Source organism: Lampris incognitus, chromosome 10, assembly GCF_029633865.1.
Source record: "Lampris incognitus isolate fLamInc1 chromosome 10, fLamInc1.hap2, whole genome shotgun sequence".
Lineage (NCBI taxonomy): Eukaryota > Metazoa > Chordata > Actinopteri > Lampriformes > Lampridae > Lampris > Lampris incognitus.
Window position 1 is genome coordinate 11,761,510 of NC_079220.1, and position 17,496 is coordinate 11,779,005.

The 17,496-nt window shown below is 49.9% G+C and overlaps 1 protein-coding gene across 10 annotated transcripts in view; it reads left to right on the forward strand.

Annotated features, from left to right (window-relative positions):
- The first annotated feature begins 773 nt into the window (after nucleotides 1-773).
- Nucleotides 774-17,496, forward strand: part of nfixb (nuclear factor I/Xb) — an 83,043-nt gene continuing 66,320 nt past the window's right edge. For 7 of the 10 annotated variants that reach the window (XM_056288777.1, XM_056288767.1, XM_056288773.1 and 4 more), the window contains exons 1-3: nucleotides 774-833; nucleotides 1,569-1,632; nucleotides 10,531-10,614. In XM_056288777.1, coding sequence (XP_056144752.1) covers nucleotides 1,630-1,632; nucleotides 10,531-10,614 — 87 coding nt within the window. In that variant the 5' untranslated portion in view covers nucleotides 774-833; nucleotides 1,569-1,629. Of the gene's footprint in view, nucleotides 834-1,350; nucleotides 1,633-10,530; nucleotides 10,615-14,230; nucleotides 14,386-17,496 lie in introns of those variants that run through there. The other 3 variants (XM_056288769.1, XM_056288770.1, XM_056288768.1) reach the window with 2 other exon arrangements.

The following is a 17,496-nucleotide window of genomic DNA, read 5'->3' on the forward strand; positions in this document are numbered from 1 at the left end:
CTCCCCCCCCCCCTCCCTCTCTCTCTCTCTCGGCCCGGCGCTGCCCCAACACTGTTGCCGGTGAGAGCTCCTAATCCCCTGCGTCCACGGTTTTACTCTGAGCCCTTATTTAATTCCTGTAAACCCCCAGCTGCCGCCCTGCTCCTCGCTCAGCGCGACAGACTGCGAGCCGCTCGGGTTATTAATAATTCACCAGTCCTGCGCTGCGCTGCGCTGCGCTGCGCTCCGCTCCTCCGGCCGGCCGCGGGACGCACCGCCGCGTCTCCCACTCGCTCTCGGGCCTGCCTGCCTGCGCGCGCGCGCGTTTGTGCGCGTGCGTCCGACGCCAGCCCGTACTCTTTTTTTCTTTTAAATTTTTTATTTATTTTTTTATTATTCCAACATTGATTTTTGTCAGCCGGCCGCTTCACACTCCCGAGACCCGAAGACGCGGGTCCGAACTTCAGCTCCACTCGCCGTGTCGTCGGCTCCGCGCGCGTGCACGCGGGCCGGCGCGACCGCGGAGTCGCGTCTCGTCTGCCTCCGCGAGCTCTCCGGGTTGCCACATCCGCGCGTGTGCCGCATGGCTTTTTGTTTTTGTTTTTGTTTTTAATTAAAAATAACACGAAGCGACGACGAAGACGACAGCCAAGCGTCGGCTGGTCGTCAAGGCTCCGCGGCGGCTTTGGGGGGGGGCAGGTGGAAGTAGGGGAACCCTGCGTTGTTTTGGTTTGGGGGTTTTGGGGGGGCATAGATTTATAGATTAGCAACGACCCAAAAAAAAAAAAAGAAGAAAAAAAGAAAAAGAAAAGCCGGAGCATGGAGAGAGCGCGCCGAAGCAACAGCTGATTTCGGTGAGCGCGTATATAAAACACACACACACACGCACGCACTCGCGCGCGCACCCAGGACCGGGCGTACTTACTGTCGGTGCCCTCTCGGCGCGAGCACAAGCCGAGACTCCTGCTCTGTCGCCGGGGCGCTGCTGCTGCTGCTGCTGCACGGAGCGGAGCGGAGCGGAGCGGAGCGGTGGCACGGCACGACGCGCGGCGCCGCCTAGCAGGCAGTCGAGGAGGAGGAGGAGGAGGAGGGGGGGGTGGTGGTGGGGGGGAGACGACTGACGCGTGTTTGGACGCAGACCGGACGCGACCTCCAAAAAAAAAAAAAAAAAAAAAGTCTCCGGGCTTTCGGTCACACCGACGAAGACCGACGACGGCGTCGAGCGACGGCGTTTCCGTGGAAAGTGGCGGCGCCGGATGAACGCGGGCGGCGTTAACGACGCGTTTGCGTGAGGAAAAGTCGGGGAGCGAGGACGACTTGGATTACACGGCGCTCTTCCCCGCGCATCGCCTCGACGGAGAGCAGCACAACTACCAATTTGGGGGGGAGGGGGGGGGGGGAGGAAAATGTTCACCGGGCAACAGGCCGTCCCGTATTAGGGGTTTTTTTTCTTCCTTTTTTTGTGTGTGCGCTTCCGGTAGGCCCAACAGAACAGAAGAAAGCGAGCAGTTTTCTTTGCTCCCACACATACACACTCTCACTCTTCTTTTTTCTCTTTTTCTTTTTTCTCTCTTTTTTTTTTTTGGAAGCCGAACTTTTTAGAGTGGAAAATGGGTCTTTGAGAGTGTTGGCACATCTCCCTGCACCACAATGGTACGTGCTATGTAAACCAATAATTTGCTCATTTATGTGCCCATCTTGTAGATTCATTGTAGTTTGTCAGGAAAATGAATGAGAGAGTACAAGGGGGAAACGGGCTACCTGAAATGCGAATGGAGGAGGTTTTGAGTTAACCCACACATTATCATTGCGCGTGTGTGTGTGTGTGTGTGTGTGTGTGTGTGTGTGTGTGTGTGTGTGTGTGTGTGTGTTGCACTCGTGAAAACTTGTGCTCATGTGATGAGAGTGCCCCCAAAAAAGCGAGCCAAATCCTTGTTATACGTATATGTGCCTACTGTCACCAGTATCTGAGGTTAGACATACAGCATATTAACTTCTGTTATATCTGATTATGGGGGGAATTAATTAACGTTGCCCACATTTTTTTTTGTAGTCCAGCAAGCATGGTGTGTCTCTTATTTTCAACAGAAAGACAACACGCTGGCTGTATTTCTCTCTGACCTCCCGGGGCAACCCAAACCAGTGTCCAGCCGTCCCAGTTCAGGGCCCAGTAGTGCATTCTCACCCCTTAGCCACACAAACAACAACTAACCGAACCTAACCTGACCACGAGCAAAGAGTTTTGTTTATATATAAAGGTCTGCCTGCAGATTATTTATAGCAGAACATGTGATTCAATGCTGCTCATCCACACAACTTTGTGACAACACATTGTGCGCCTGTATAGTTTGATTCCTGACCGGCCCTAAAGGCCAAATTTACCCGAGAGTGCAATGCAGGCAAACTGGCCTAAATGTGAGGAAACATTGTGTGATCACCAGCCACCGCTTGTGTGTTGTACCATGCATATTGATTTGTGCATAACTGCACAAAATGACTGACTTTAGTTTTCCCTCCTCACAGCTTACTCAGGTGACTGAACCGGCCTCTATTATTTTTCCTTTTGCAGTCTGAATGACCCAGTTTGTCTGTTTAAGCGAATGCATTCCCCTAAAGCTGCAGAAACAGGTAGCCCCGCGTGTTCAAGTCCCCCGAAATAACTTGGCAAAGTAAAAGCGTCCTTTCTTTTATAGCCGAAATGTATAACTCTGACAGCTCTGACCTTTAGATGATTTTTTTTTTTTGGCATGGGATGAGTCACGTCAGGCAACAACAAGGTGAACCTCCCACGTACAACCTTGAGGCCGCTTGTAGATAGCAGTAAGGGATCCCATTTGCACACGAATATGGGAGATTATTAGTATGAATAATTATTTGTTTACTACCATCCTAGCTCTGACATGGCAGCTGCCCAAGAAGCTCATCAGTAAAAATGATACAGAATTCAGGACAGAGCACACACGGGATTATCTTGATTTGTTATTCCGCGACTTAGCAACTCGCTTCTTCTTTAGACGAGAGGCCGCGGAGGGAATTCAAGCTCGCTTCTTTTCTTTTTTTAGCAGCCGGTCAGCCGGGAGGAAGAGAAGGCAGTCGTCAATCAGCATCGATATGCAGTTAGTTCCTCGTGAGGCCCAATTCTCCCCCTCCCCAAATTGCAACAAATACAAGCACGTAACCCCCCCCCCCACTATAACACAGGACGATGATGTCCCAGCCAGCTGGGGTTGTAATCTCTTGCCGGTGTCGTCTCTTGCCACGCAACAGCATCATGAAACTGCCCCGCAACTTTTGCCATGTGGCGACCCACCAGATGTAAGGCAGCACGAGGCACTTGATGCTTTTCTTTTTTTTGTGGGGGGGGTGTCCCCGAGCCGCCCTTTGTGTATTGTTTTGAAGGCCGGGCCGTATCAGGATAGGAGGCTAAACGTATGTGATAGCTGGTCGGTCAAATATATCACAAGTTCCACTTGCTGCTCCAAGGTCAGCGTGTGTGTGATTTACATTAGGAGGCCGAGACGTAAATACAGTAATCATGCAATGCTGTGCAAATTGTTAGGGTAACTGTATACCGCACTCTGTGTGTGTGTGTGTGTGTTTGTGTGTGCATGTGTGTGTGTGTGTGTGTAAGTGCAGCCCACCACATGTTGATCAAACAGTCTTTTGTGATCTCTCAGCTCTTGGCTGTTGCAGCCTGTGATGTCATCCCTCACAGTATACAGAATATTATGCTATTATGTTTGCGCCGACCTTGACATTTTCTTGGAAAAACGAGCCAGGGCCCGAGCAGGATACAATTGCTTGTCTGTATCGTCGCACATACCGCCGCAAGGATTTATAGACGGCCCCAACGGTGAACATTTGGAAGCTCAGCAAACCGTTGGACTATGTGGGCATGCGAGCTAAAATGGCTGGGACTTCGGTAGCTTTCTCGCTCCTGCCGCGAAGGCCGCGTCGCGCCGCAGGTCCGTAAACGGCAAAAAAAGGGGAAAACGGGACGCTCCGGTTCTGCCCCGTCCATCCGTTAACCCGTCGATGGAAAGCGAGAGAAACCCGATGCCGGGGTTAACCTGGGAAGTCGGTGTTTTTCCTCTACCTCATAGTCCGAGAGCCTGTGGGGGCCCCCGAGTTATTTGCAGATTTAACTGTTTCAAATCCCCACAACTGGAAAGCGGTGCTCGGACTCGGGGCCGGGGAGGGAAGGCTTTTTTCAGCGTCTCTCAGCTTTCTCGCCTCCTTCCTCAGCCTTGCCCGGAGATCCTTGCAAAACGTGAAGGCCCCGGTGCTTGTTGAGATTGGGGTTTTTCAGTGTACCGGATGCCACCGGGGGTTACAGGCCTCCCCCTCCCCACGCACCATGCAGCCACACTCGCACCGCCACGCCGCATCTGATCACAACGCGCACCTGCAGGCGGGGTCTCCTGCAGCACGCCACGTCTGATTTATGACACCGCCTCGGTGACTTTGGCGAGACTCTGCTCCCATATTAGCTATTCCCACAACACGCCGGAGAGGCCTTTCAAAGCACGCCGGCTGTGAAAGTGAGACATTATGTTCAGCTTAAACCGGCGAGCTGCTACTTTGTGAGCAAGGAAAAAAACAACAACAACAACACACACGCACAACCGCAACGTTAAAGCGTTGCAACAATACAGGTTATTTTCTCACCTTCCCCTCTTCTTAAGGGCCTCAATGAGAGATTAGAGCCAATAGCAGTAATCATTAAACAGAGCTCTCCGGCTATTTTTCCAGTGCGACACTAATTAGCATATTTGTTCAGTTTTTCAATTCTTTTTTTTTTTTTTTTTCCTCTCCTGCAGAATTCATAACCAGGTTTGGCAGTTTTGATAATTTGGCATTGAACGCATCGCACGAAATTGAATTCTTGGGGAAAAAAAAAGAAGAGCTGACTGAAAATCCCTTATAAACACACGCACACACACACACACACAGGTGCGCGTGCACACACTCCTCTAATTACCGTCCCCCCTCCCCCTCCCCACCCCCCCCCCCCTGTCTGTTATTCCTCTCCTCCTGAGATGCAGGTGTAAAATATCACATTTTTCCAGCATTTCTCCCTGAGGTGGCGCTGGCTTGGACTCATACAACATAAATTTCCCCTTTCATACCCTCCCCTCTGCACACATACACACACTCACAGAGACTCCCCCCCCCCCCCCTCATTTTTTTTTTTTTTTTACAAACAAGTTCCCTCTCTCCCCTCCCTCCTTCCCTTTGATGTGCCTGCCACATCTGCACAGGTTTGTTAGCTTGTTACCAGGTGAAGAATGAGGATACAATTAAGCCGTGCTGGGGTGTGTGGGGGCGGGGATGGGGATGGGGATGGGGGGGTGGGGTCAGGGGAGGATGACAGTGGGGTTTGTTGAGCTTGTGACTCGGATGCTGGGTTGTTTTAAGGACGTTGCAGTGGACTGACAGGATGTGGCAGTGGTCATGTTATCACGTGTAGTCAATGAGTGAGGAAAACTCTCGGCAACTGTTGTTCTTTTGTGGTGTGGACGGCAGTGTCGCTTTGGTTCCGGCTGTGTGTGTGTGTGTGTGTGTATGTGTGTGTGTTTGCGTGCGTGCGCGTGTAATTTGATTAATCCATTGCCATGAAAGAAGGCCAATTTGGGCATTCCCCCCCCCTCCCTTCAGATTTGACATAATGTCTGAGATTGTGTGTTTATATAACAAAGGAACGAGAAGGCGGAGCGGTTCATGTGGTTCATGTGGTTCATGTCAGGTACAAATATAGATCCAGATTGGTTCACTTTATTGTCCCCACAGTAGGGAACCTCGTGTAGTATGCCCCCCCCCCTTGTGTGCTTGTGTTTGTATTTAAACTGTTTTAAAGACGTACATAATGGAGAACATTCACAGTGGCGCCTATGGAAGTAAACACCTCGCTAGATGTTGCGCCGCTCGTGGAGATCAGCTGGTCCACTACCTTATGATTTGGGCAGGGGTGCGTATTGTCTGAGCTGAACTCAAGGCCATATCATTTTGCATCGATTATACCTCTTTGCAATGGAAGACAGGAAGAAATGGGAACGGATGAGCCGCTGTGGCGACCCCTAACGGGAGCAGCTGCAGTAGTAGTAATAGTAGTAGTAGTAGTAGTATACCCTTTGCAATGTAAATAAATGGCTATAAAGTAATACCCCCCCTCATCTATTAAATCTGATAGGGGGCGTCCGGGTAGCGTGGCGAGCTATTCCGTTGCCTACCAACACAGGGGTCGCCGTTCGAATCCCCATGTTACCTCCGGCTCGGCCTCCCTACGGACACAATTGGCCACGTCTGTGGGTGGGAAACCGGATGGCGGTATGTGTCCTAGTCACTGCACTAGCGCCTCCTCTGGTCGGTCAGGGCCCCTGTCCGGGGCGGGGGGACTGGGGGGAATAGCGTGATCCTCCCACCCCGCTACATCCCCCTGGCGAAACTCCTCACTGTCAGGTGAAAAGAAGCGGCTGGCGACCCCACATGTATCGGAGGAGGCATGCGGTAGTCTGCAGCCCCCTCCCCGGATCGGCGGAGGGGGTGGAGCAGCAACCGGGATGGTAATTGGACAAGTACAATTTGGGGAGTAAAAAGAAAGGGGGGGGAGGCAATAAAAAAAAAACATACCTCCTTGCAATGTCAATAAATGGCTATAAAGTAATAACTCCCCATCTATTAAAGCTGATCAACATTTGGATGTTGTGCTGCATTCCATCTGGGTCACCAAAAAAAGTCAACATTGTAGACATCAAATCATTTTTTTTAGGCCTTTTTAAGTGTTAATTAAGGAGGCCCCGAGACTATTTTGTGCACAAGGCTGGCCATATGGATCAGGCATATGCCGCATATATATAGAAAAAGGCATATATAATTGATACCATGCTCCATAAAAACATACAGGGAGGGAAAAAGGGGGCCAGTGCTACAGGGAGCTACATCAAACAATCAGCACCGCCTCCAACAAACCATTCCCTCCTCTAAATGCCGAAAAAGAAAGGAGGCAGAGGTACGGGGGGTTGAGAGAGACGGGCGATGACGCGATGAGGAGGCGACAAAGAGACGTAAATGAAAAGAAGGGAACATCGAGCATCAGTCAACCCGTGCCCGTGACCCCGTGAACCTTCGTAATAAGCCGGCCGCTTGCGTGCCAGAAACCATACTCCCCGAGTCGAGATTCGCCTCAAAGTCAGAAAGAGGCGAACAGAACTACCGACATCCTCCGTTTTGTCATACCCGGTGATTACCAGCGGGGCAAAATACACCCTTTAGGTGGACTGGGCAGTTTAAGAGATTAGGGCAGAACTCCGAAAGCTTGACATGGACACCATTTAGTGGGACAAATGGTTTCAAATGGTTTTACTCAAGTGTTTCCCCGCATATTAACGATGACAGGTCAGAACTTGGATGCTGAGCCTAAATGCCACGAATAGTGTTTTCTTAGGTACTCGGACGCCTGGAACTCTAACTTTGTTTTACTAAGTGAACGCTTCATGCGGCCCGCGCTAAACTTATCGTGACAGAGCAGCTATGGCGCACGCTAAACTCCCGGTGACCTGGAGACTATGCTAACAAAGCGATGGTAATCTCGTGTTTATGTTAATCAATCTGACACGAAGACGTTTTGTTTGCATGAGAAATTGATTGAATTTGCAAGTTGTGCGCGCGCACAGACACACACCGGCGCTCGGCGGCTCAGGCGAGCAGGTGTGCACATGTGCGTGCGGAGTAACACATTCTTGAGCCCGAGGTCCTGTGTGAACAGGTACGTGGACGCCATGCGTAGGAACGCACACACGTGCGTGCATGCACACACACACACACATACACACACACACACAGCATGCCTGTGCACATTCACAAAAACACAATATGCACATATGCACATACACACACAGCATGCATGTGCACACACATTCACGCAAACACATGCACACACACATGCGCACACACACACACACACACACACACACAGATGTCCTTCCTGTGTTAAAAGGGTAAGGAGAGGGATTCGGGCTCTAACCTCTCATTCTGCAGATATGAATAGCCTCTGTCTTTGGCCACAGTTTGGTTTGCCCACGTCTGGGACTTATTATAGTGTTGTGTGTTTATGCATGTGTCTGTGCATGTAAGTATTTGCTCAAGTAGAATCCTGTGTCAATGCGTGTGTGCGTGCGTGCGTGTGTGTGAGTCCATGCTCGCCTATGTGTTTGTATGCATGCTTTGTGTGTGTGTGTGACTGTATTGCATGAGCTTAAGTAACTTCATGTATGCTTGAAGTGCAGAAAGTGTTTACCTTACATGCATGTTTAAGCCGTATAACTTTATGTTGTTGCCCATGAGCGATGTTTGTTCCCGTTTCGGGTCCCCGGTGGTTTCTAGTTTAGGTATGTTGCGAGATCCAGATTTAAGGTTCTGGAAAATATGATTATCCCCCCCCACCCTCTCTCTTCTCATCTGTCCAAGTCTGAAATGAAACCCGCAGTTCCCCTGGTTGAAAAAACTCGCCCCACTGTGCATAAAGTGCAACCTCCTTTTCGTCCTTCGGGGCAACCGGTGTTCTACCTGCACATTCTGTGCCCGGGCTTGATGAGTTTAGCCGATTTCCATAGCAGATATTCCAGTCGAACTGTGAATAAAGTTTGTGTAACCCAGAATAAAGTCGTTCCGAGCTGTGCCGAGAGGTAGTTAGCCGTAGCCTAGTGAGCCAGACACGAGCATCCGCCATCCAGATCTCTGGTCTATGGGTCCTCCCCGTCCGCGTCTGGCTTGGCTGCCTGAATTGATGGCAGAACTGCAATTGATGCTCATTCAGCACCCAGGTCCCAGCTGGTGTGTCTCGCAGCATACAAATGACCCACGCTGAATGGAAACAAACACTTAGAATAAATACCTTCGCTACATCTATCAGTGAATGCGATGCAAGGCCCCATAGTGAGGATTTGGCTTGTGTTTGTGTGTGTGTTTGTTGTTTACGTGTGTGTGTGTGTGTGAAGCCTCCTAAGTGGACGCTTTTGTATCGCCAGCGTGCACGGACGTGTCAACGTGTGCGTGTGAATCGCCTCGCGTCGGCTGAATCGGCGCACGCTGCGAGACGGGGGGGGTGGGGGTCTGGGGGGGGCGTGCAGGTGAAATAGCAGGTACAGGAAATGCCATTGTGTCTGTGAATTGTGCGGCGGTACGGCAGCTGAAACTCTGCTTCCTATTCTGGCGCTGCATGTTGACTGGCAGGGCCGGGCCTCAGGCCTGCGCAGCATATGTGAGCAGGCCGACGGCACACGTTATGAATCATACGTGTGTGTGAGTGTGTGTTAGCGTGTGTGTGTCTGTGAAATGTATGCACTTCCCCGTTAGGTTGTCAGTAAACAGGGCGATTAGCAGATAGGCTTCTCCCGTTATCCTCCGAAGGGGAACGGTAATGACGATGACGACGACGGCGATACTTTCCACCGGGGCTAGACGAGCGAAAACGCAAAAAGTGCGAGTCGAAAAAATAAAATCTTGCGAGTGTTGAGTGAATATCCAAATCATGAGCGATTTTTGTGCCGTAGTTTAATGATTACTGTCGAGTAGGACTTTACTGGGGGGGGGGGGGGATCACATCCATCTTGGCCTCTTTGCATCCATCGTAGCGGCCAGATGCACATTAATAGGCAGATGGTGGCAAGACTGCAGAAGAAGAAGAAGAGAAGTTGGCGCAACCAGCAAGTAGACGCTGCAGGCCAAGGTCACCGAAGACTACTAACAGATACCCCGGTTGCACCGTGTTGTTTATTTATTTATTTTTGGGGTGGTAGGTAGGGCTCTGACACAGCAGCACCATGCAACTGGATGTTTTAGGAAGTGGAGCGCTCAGTGCAGTTACCAGGGTCGCCACAGGTGTCAGCGACTTAAAGAAAAATGACAATCTTCAGGGCCGTCGCTTCCAGTTTCAAGTCCTTCCCCACAATAACAGGCCTTTTATTTTAATTTTATTTATTTTTTACTGGTCCGTGGTACGGGTGGCTGTATCTTAAGTGGCTACCTCAACGGCCTTGGCACTACTAACAATCTATTCACTTCTACTTGGTGCGGTTTGTAGCGTACATGTCCTGCAGCATACTGAGGTCACGAAGACACCTGAGCTCCCAGGCCTCCAGAGGGGTAAAAACCAGGTCCGGAAAGCGAAAGTCCAAACCGCGTATTTGCTCCGCGCCTGCACTACACCAGCAGATTCTAGTCAACACCACCCCTCAACCAGGTAGGGGGGACTAGCTAATGAAATCAGCTGGTTTAGTGACATGGTTGGAGCAAATACACGGTTTGGCCATTTTACTTCCTGGACCTGGTTTTTTACACCGCTGCAAAGTGAGCATTAGGAGGAGGAGGAGGAGGAGGAGGAGGAGGATGAGTACGACGATGATTTTAACAGCAAAAAACAACTGAATTTTCACGGCACTGCTCTAACCGGCTGTTTTCCTCCCCTTGACAGGCTGTTTTCAATTCCCTGCTGCACGCCGCCGAGGGTGGTGTCGCCTTAATGAATGAACGACTGTTTTTGTTACGTTTCAGGCAACCGAAACCTTCCTGTTGAACGAAGACCCCTCCAGAGGTCCTGGGATGCCCGAATGCTTTGTAGTATCAGATTCATACAGGGTATGCATTGATTTTAATTTTTCTTAAATCAATATTATTATTATTATTGTTGTTATTATTACTGTATGTCATGTGAGTCATTAGTGTGACTGACATTCTTGTCTTCATGCTCTTGGTAAATTGCACCACAATCATAATGTCATTCACAGCTCCCCCCGCTCAGCTGCAAACCATTACAATCATTATTTCCACACGCACGTTTAAGGGAAAAGGGGGGCCTTTGCAACTTCGCCGAAGCACCCTTGCCCTATGGGAATGAAAATTATGACGATAATGTGCAGCATGCCTGGTTATATAAAATGAAAGGGGGGGTGGTGCAGGAGGGGGGGAGACTAGAATCTTATACGAAGGGGGGGAAGGAAAAAAAAAGACAATCAACTTTAAAATAAAGAAAAAAAGAAAGAAATCCGCCCAGTGAGCACGGCGGATTTACAGTGATTGGCGTGATATGTATCGGTAATAAAAGCAGAAAGGAAAAGGTGGGGCGGGGGGGGGCAGGGATTTGAGGAGTGGAGGGGTGGGGGGGAGGCCGGTCTGTGGATGACTGTGATTGTTAATGAGGTGGGAGCCAGTTTTTTCTATGCTCTTTGTTTCCCCGGCGAAAGTCGTATGCCAAGTCTTGTAGGGAATCTGGGTTGCTGCAGTGTATCGTGTGTCTCGGGGTACAGAAATGAACCATTATGGCTGTAATTGAGTAGCATGGCTGCTGGAGGAGAGCTGTGCGGAGGGGAGGAGCGTCGGTGCGCTCGTATTGGATTGCAGGGGCAGCGAGTTCAAGAACATCCACGGGGGGTGTTTACCTCCGACTCCTCACAAGGAGAGCCGCTGTTCGGGACTTACTTTTGTCTAAAGTTCATCCCTACTCTCTTGCTCTCTGTCTCTCTTTGTCTCTCTCTCTCGCTCTCTTTCTCTCTCGGCCTTGTGTGTGTGTGTGCATGTGTGGGTCCGCGTTTGTGTGTCCGTGCACGACGTCTGGCGTGCGCGCTCGTGGAAGCCGAGGAACCTGCACGGCAGAGGAGGGCGGCTGCAGCCACATCACCTGTAGGATGACGGCCCGACAACCGATCCCCCGGCCTTTGTCTCTGCAGCTTTCTGCAACCGAGACGGACCGCCGAGGTGTCTCCTCTAGCCACCGTATAGGGCCGCCCATAGGTTGTCTTGAAATTTGCATTGTTCGCACTGATTCCCGAGTAGGCCGTTGCCGCACATGGCCCCTTTTCATACCATCATGCTCGCAAGGCCCAGAGTTCCCCGGTGTGCTCGTCCAGCTGGCAGAAGGACCGCTTCAATAGACGAAGAAGGCTTTCGCAACCCCCGCCGAGCTACTCGACGGAGCGCCCGTCCACAGGGGGGGGCGATTGGAAATTAAAGGTGCCGTTACACGATACGCCGATCTGTGCGGTGTGTCGAAAAAAAGGGGAAATTCTGTTCGCCGGAGAGGTGACCACAGCGAGCGCTGCGAGAACCACAGTAAATACAGTACATCTATTTGAGTGTGTGAAAAAGCACAGCCGCAGCAGACCCACCAACCATGGCATATGGCTCTGCCATGTGTTACTTAATGAGAGATTTACTCACACAGACCGCTAAATGTGTGGCTCGTTTAAGGAGCCACGGCAGAGGGGTGTCTGCGTGTGTTGCATTTAAGTCGACTCCATAAAGGAGAGAGATTTTGAGCCCTTTCTAAACCGTGCTCTATAGCCTTTTTTCGAGCACGTTACGGCACGTACGGCTATTACACGACTCTGCTGAGAGGGAGCGAGCCGGGACGCAGGGTTCAGCCGTGAGCGAAGAGGCCGTGAAAGTAGCTGGAAAACACGTTTCGGTCGTGGACGCGGCGTTAGAGAGCCGATAGAGATGCGGACGGGTTCCTGAACTGGGAGGCCGTCCCACCTGCAAGGCACGGGTGACCCGTAAGACGCGCGTCCCTGCACATGTATGCAAGGGTGCTCATCCACACGACCGTTGGTATGCGTGCCGGTGTTTCGCATTCACGGAAAGGATCGACTCGAGGGGGGAACGGCGGTATCATAACCTCGTGCGGTGGCAAGGACGCGAGGTTACGGATTTGCGGTCTACATATACTCCTTACCGCACACTTTCTGCCCCCTCCATCCTCCCCTCCGTCTGTCCCTGGCTCTCGTGTTTTGGCTGTGCGCGGTAATTGGCCACACAGAGCCCAGATCTCTTTGTTTCGCCTGCAGAGGCTTGCGGTAGAAATGCACAAGCAGTAGGCCTCATAAATCTGTGGGACTCCAATGTCAGGCCCAAATTTCAGCTTCGCTTCTTCCACAATGACTTCACCCCACCCCCTCCCCGAGCCTCCCCACCACCACCGCCACCACCCCACCCTGTACCACATTTGGGACCCGGCCCAAAAAAATGCATTTTATGACTTTAATGTGAGGAGCACATCATTCAGCACGGGTCATGTGTGTGTGTGTGTGTGTGCGTGCGTGCGCGTGCGCGTGCATGCGTGTGTTTGAAAGCAAGAGCGAGCGAGAGAGAGAGAATGAGAGAGTAATCAAGACAGGGAATCCCCCCCCCCCACATAAGTTTCCCTATACATACAGTACCACGCCGTTTTGATTGTGATTACGCTCCGAAGCGCGCGGCGTGCCAAGCCTTTGTGTCAGATGCTTTGCTCTTTTCAACGTCATCACAACTCTGGCTGCTCCTCCGCTCTTAAAACGACAATTGCCGGTTCCGCCCCGGGTCAAATATAGTTCCACCAAAACCCTTTTTTCCCCCCTTCAAAAAGCCCCACGGTGAAATAATGCCTTTATTCAAACAACCTGCAAAACCTCCATAAGTACATTTCTCGCTGCAAAGCATGCTGCTCCCCCCCCCCAATGATTTGAATCTACACTTCAAATAATGTCATCCAGCCTCTTCACGTTCTCAGCTTGAAATGGATTTCATCAGTTTGTTTTAGCTTCTTGTTCTCAATGTAAAAAAAAAAATCGGGGTTTTTCTGTTGTGTTACGTGACGTTTATGCAGCAGATGGGATGTGCAGAACCTCCACGTCTTGCAACAGCGGCGGTCAGCGTGCATGTGGCAGTTAGAAAGGGTTTTAGTCACTTCGGGGAAAAAAGGTCTCAATCTCCCCATTTTTCCTTTTTTTTGTTGTTTTTTTTGTTTTTTAATTCCCAACGTAAACTATACGGTGCAGGGGGACGGGGCGGTAGATACTAACTTGCGTTCCCCTAGTTTCACCGTCCCAAAGAATCAGTTCAGCGGGAAAAAGTGCAGGAAAAATCTCTTCCCGGGTTCATGAGCAACGGCTCGGGGTGAGGGTGAGGGTGGGGGTGAGGGTGAGGGGTCGTTATCAGCGCCTCGGCTGACTAATCCCCCCGGGAGATCTGCCTCTTGTCTCCGCCATCGACGTTTTTTTAAGGCGTTCTTCACCCCGCGGTGGCACATAACGTAAAGCGAAAGAGTCTCCCGCGGAAGAGGGTGGGAGAGCGCGCGCGAGAGAGAGAGAGCGCGAGAGAGAGGGGGGGGAGAGCGAGAGCGAGAGCGCGCGCGAGAGAGAGAGAGAGAGAGAGAGAGAGAGAGGGAAAAAAAAGTTGTTTCCCGAAAGTTTTTCTAAGCTTTCACTTTTCTAGGCGGGGTTACTGTAAGCTGCAGCATGGAGTGAGGGAAACGGGACGGCGAGCGATTGCGATGCAACGCAGCACTACTACCACCCAACTTCCATCCAACTTAAATAAGCTGTCGAGTTTTAGTTTCTAAAAATAACCATGTACTCCCCGTACTGCTTGACACAGGTAAATGTCTCTTTTTTTCCCTCCTCTCTCTCTCTTGTCTCATTATTGTGGCTCATCATATTTCCAAGATGCCGGGATTCCTGTATAGAGCGCGCAGCCCTGTTTTCGGTCACCTCTTTTTTTTTCGCCCCCTTCAGCTGTTTTAACGCGCGTGTTGTGTGTGTGTGTGTGTGTGTGCGTGTGTGTGTGTTCCGAGTCGGTTCGTGCTCTCCGAGCCCCGGCTCCGAAGTTAGCCGCGCTGTCAGCGTCGCTCCCCCGCCGCCTTTTCTCCCTCGACACGTATCGTCGTTCCTATTGCGGTGCCTTGCTTTTTTAGTTGCACACGGGTGGTGGTGGTGGGGGTTATTTTCTCGTTGGGAGAGAGAAAATGGCGCTTCTGCGAATCTTATTTGATTTATTAAAAAAAGAAAAGCGAAAAGAGGAGAGAGAGAGAGAGAGAGAGAGAAAAGGAGCGGAGCTTACAGGAGGAGGAGGAAGGAAGGAAGCGCCGCCGCGAGAGAGGAGGACAGAGGGAACGCTTGAGTTGAAATGTCGTATTTCGCGTCTGAAATCCGATGTTTTCTCGACTCTGGCGGAGTTTTTATTTTCTTTTTATTTCTATTTATTTTAGCGGCGCGAGGGGAGAGAGCGTGCAGTTTTATCCGAGGGTCGGATCTGGGAGAGCCGAAAAGTTTTGGGGGGGGGGGCTGCTGCCGCTGCCGCGGTTGTTGTGTGTTGTGTTGAAGCAGGCTGCAAGTTGTCTCTCGCCCCCCCCCCCCCGCGAAGAGCCGCGTGCTCCCTGAAACGCCGAGTCTTGCGCGAAATGAAACGACGGCGGTATGTTCGAGAACGCACGCGCGTCGCCCCGGGCTCTGACGCAGCGTGCGCCGGGGCCGTTCATTCATTGAGGAGGTGCTGCGGACGTGTTACTGCCAGGGCCTCCGTAATAACGCTCAGCCGGCAGGTCCGCCGGATAGATACGTGTTACATGTCACCCCACTGCTGGCATCAGCATCAACAACTGCCTGTTTTATTGTATTTTATTTTATTTTTATTTTTTGTTGCCACCCTGCAGCGAGCGGAGATATTTCGTGCAGCACAGTGTGAACGTGGGCATGTTTACGTGCGTTGCGGTTGCTTCGCCCCACGTTGTTCCCCGGGTGTTAATTTCATACAGGGAGAGTCTCTGCAAAACGACCGTCGCCGTGTTTTAACGTAGCCTGTTTATTTGTTTTACCGTAAAGCTCCGAGCAGCTGGGAGAGGTTTTTTTTATTTTATTTTTTTTTAGCAGCTAACTCGGTGCAAATCATACGTGGAGCTGCTTTGCCTGTAAGGAAAGACATTAAAAACAAACCTTCTCCTCTTAAGTCTGATGCACATTTTTATTTATAAGAATTATGTTAAATTGTTCCAATTAGGCTGTTTGTTTTCTTACGAAGGAAATGATAGTTTGAGCAAATGTGATCTCGTTATAATCTTTGGGTGAAGCAACACTCATTTGGAAATACATCTTTAGGTTTATACTGTGGTATATATATATATATATATATATATATATATATATATATATATAATATATGTAATATATGAATTTATAGTCTAAAAGAATATTTTTTTCTTTGAGATGTGGTGTTATTAGATTGTCTCATGGGCTTACGAGGGCAAGTTAAATGGCATCAGTGTCCGGCTGAGCTAATATTAACCGTTTTTTTGGTGTCGTTCAGTTTTTTTCCGATTGGACTTGTTTCAAAATTATTGTGCAGAATTAATTTTGTTGCAACTTTTTTTTTAAAAAGTAACAAGCTTTTTTAAATTATTATTATGAGTTAGTTACGAGTGGGGTTTAATACAGTGAGTTTTTTCACACTTTGCTTGCAGTGAATAAGTATTAACTTGGGGAGGGAAAATAACATCAGACATGTGTAGGGCTGCAGGATCATGGCTTTTACCTTTTACATCCAAGCTATTGCCTGTAAAAAGAGAGAGAGAGAGATGTGCCCTAAAGTGCAGCTCACACATCATTTTCACCAAGCCCCATATGGGTGTAGCTAGCTGCACACTACGTCTATGTGCATCATAATCCCATCATCTAAAATCCCATATTCTTAATAGCCTTCAGTTTACACCATGATGAGCATCTCTGTATGTAAGGTCAGATTCAATATGCTTAAATTTACCTCTCGGTGCCATGTGCCCTGCAAGGCCAAATAAGCATTTTTGTGTCTGCCTGTTTTTTTTTTCTTCCCTTCTCTTATTTGTATTTTTATACGACGCCTCGTCCCTTAATCCTCTATAGTTGTGCCGGCATTTCCCTCCGAATCCCCTCGTACATTCCAAGCAGTGGCAACGACTGTCCCACGTTACGAGGGATTCTCGTCTCCCTCTCTCTTATAAAGCAGACTTGTTTATCCTACGTTGGCCTCGTCCGACAATGGACTTCCAGAGTCTGTTTGATGTGTAATTCATTCCTGATTTTACAGTGGTTTCATTAAAGGAGTTTTCCTCCCCCTTGTATACGCGCCACTGACTGACGACTGCTACCAGGGGCTGCGAGACGTTTCTCGGCGTGCCTCGTGTGGGCATGGGCCTAACTGCTCGCCATGTGAAATTAGCGGGGAGGTCAGAATGCCCTCTCACCGACACGAGAGAGAGAGAGAGAGAGAGAGAGAGAGAGAGGCAAACGCGGGACTTTTACATTTCGCTACCTCTTCGTTTTATTGTAGTGTAAGGGTACATGTGACTAATTTGGACTCTCAAACTGTCGTGTTGAAATTTACCGAGTATGACTTCTAGGTGTAAATATGTGGAAATAAAAACCCGTTGTGTATGGCATGATGGTAAACACATTGTCAGACCACGTTATTGTTTTCAGTATATCGACCAAGTGTATAGTATGCCGTCATTTTTCTCCGGGGCCACATGTGCTAGAATGATGAACCGTCCTCCTCCTATAAACTATTGAATCTGCACGGAGAGGGGATAAATACGAGACTATTTTTGCGGCAGAGACCACACAAACCTGAGTAACCTGCATTTTAGACACAAAGGCTGCATTTTCCCTTAATTGCGGCTAATTGGCAATGGAACCAAAAGCAGATACAGGGTAATATCGTGCACATGTTGCGCATATG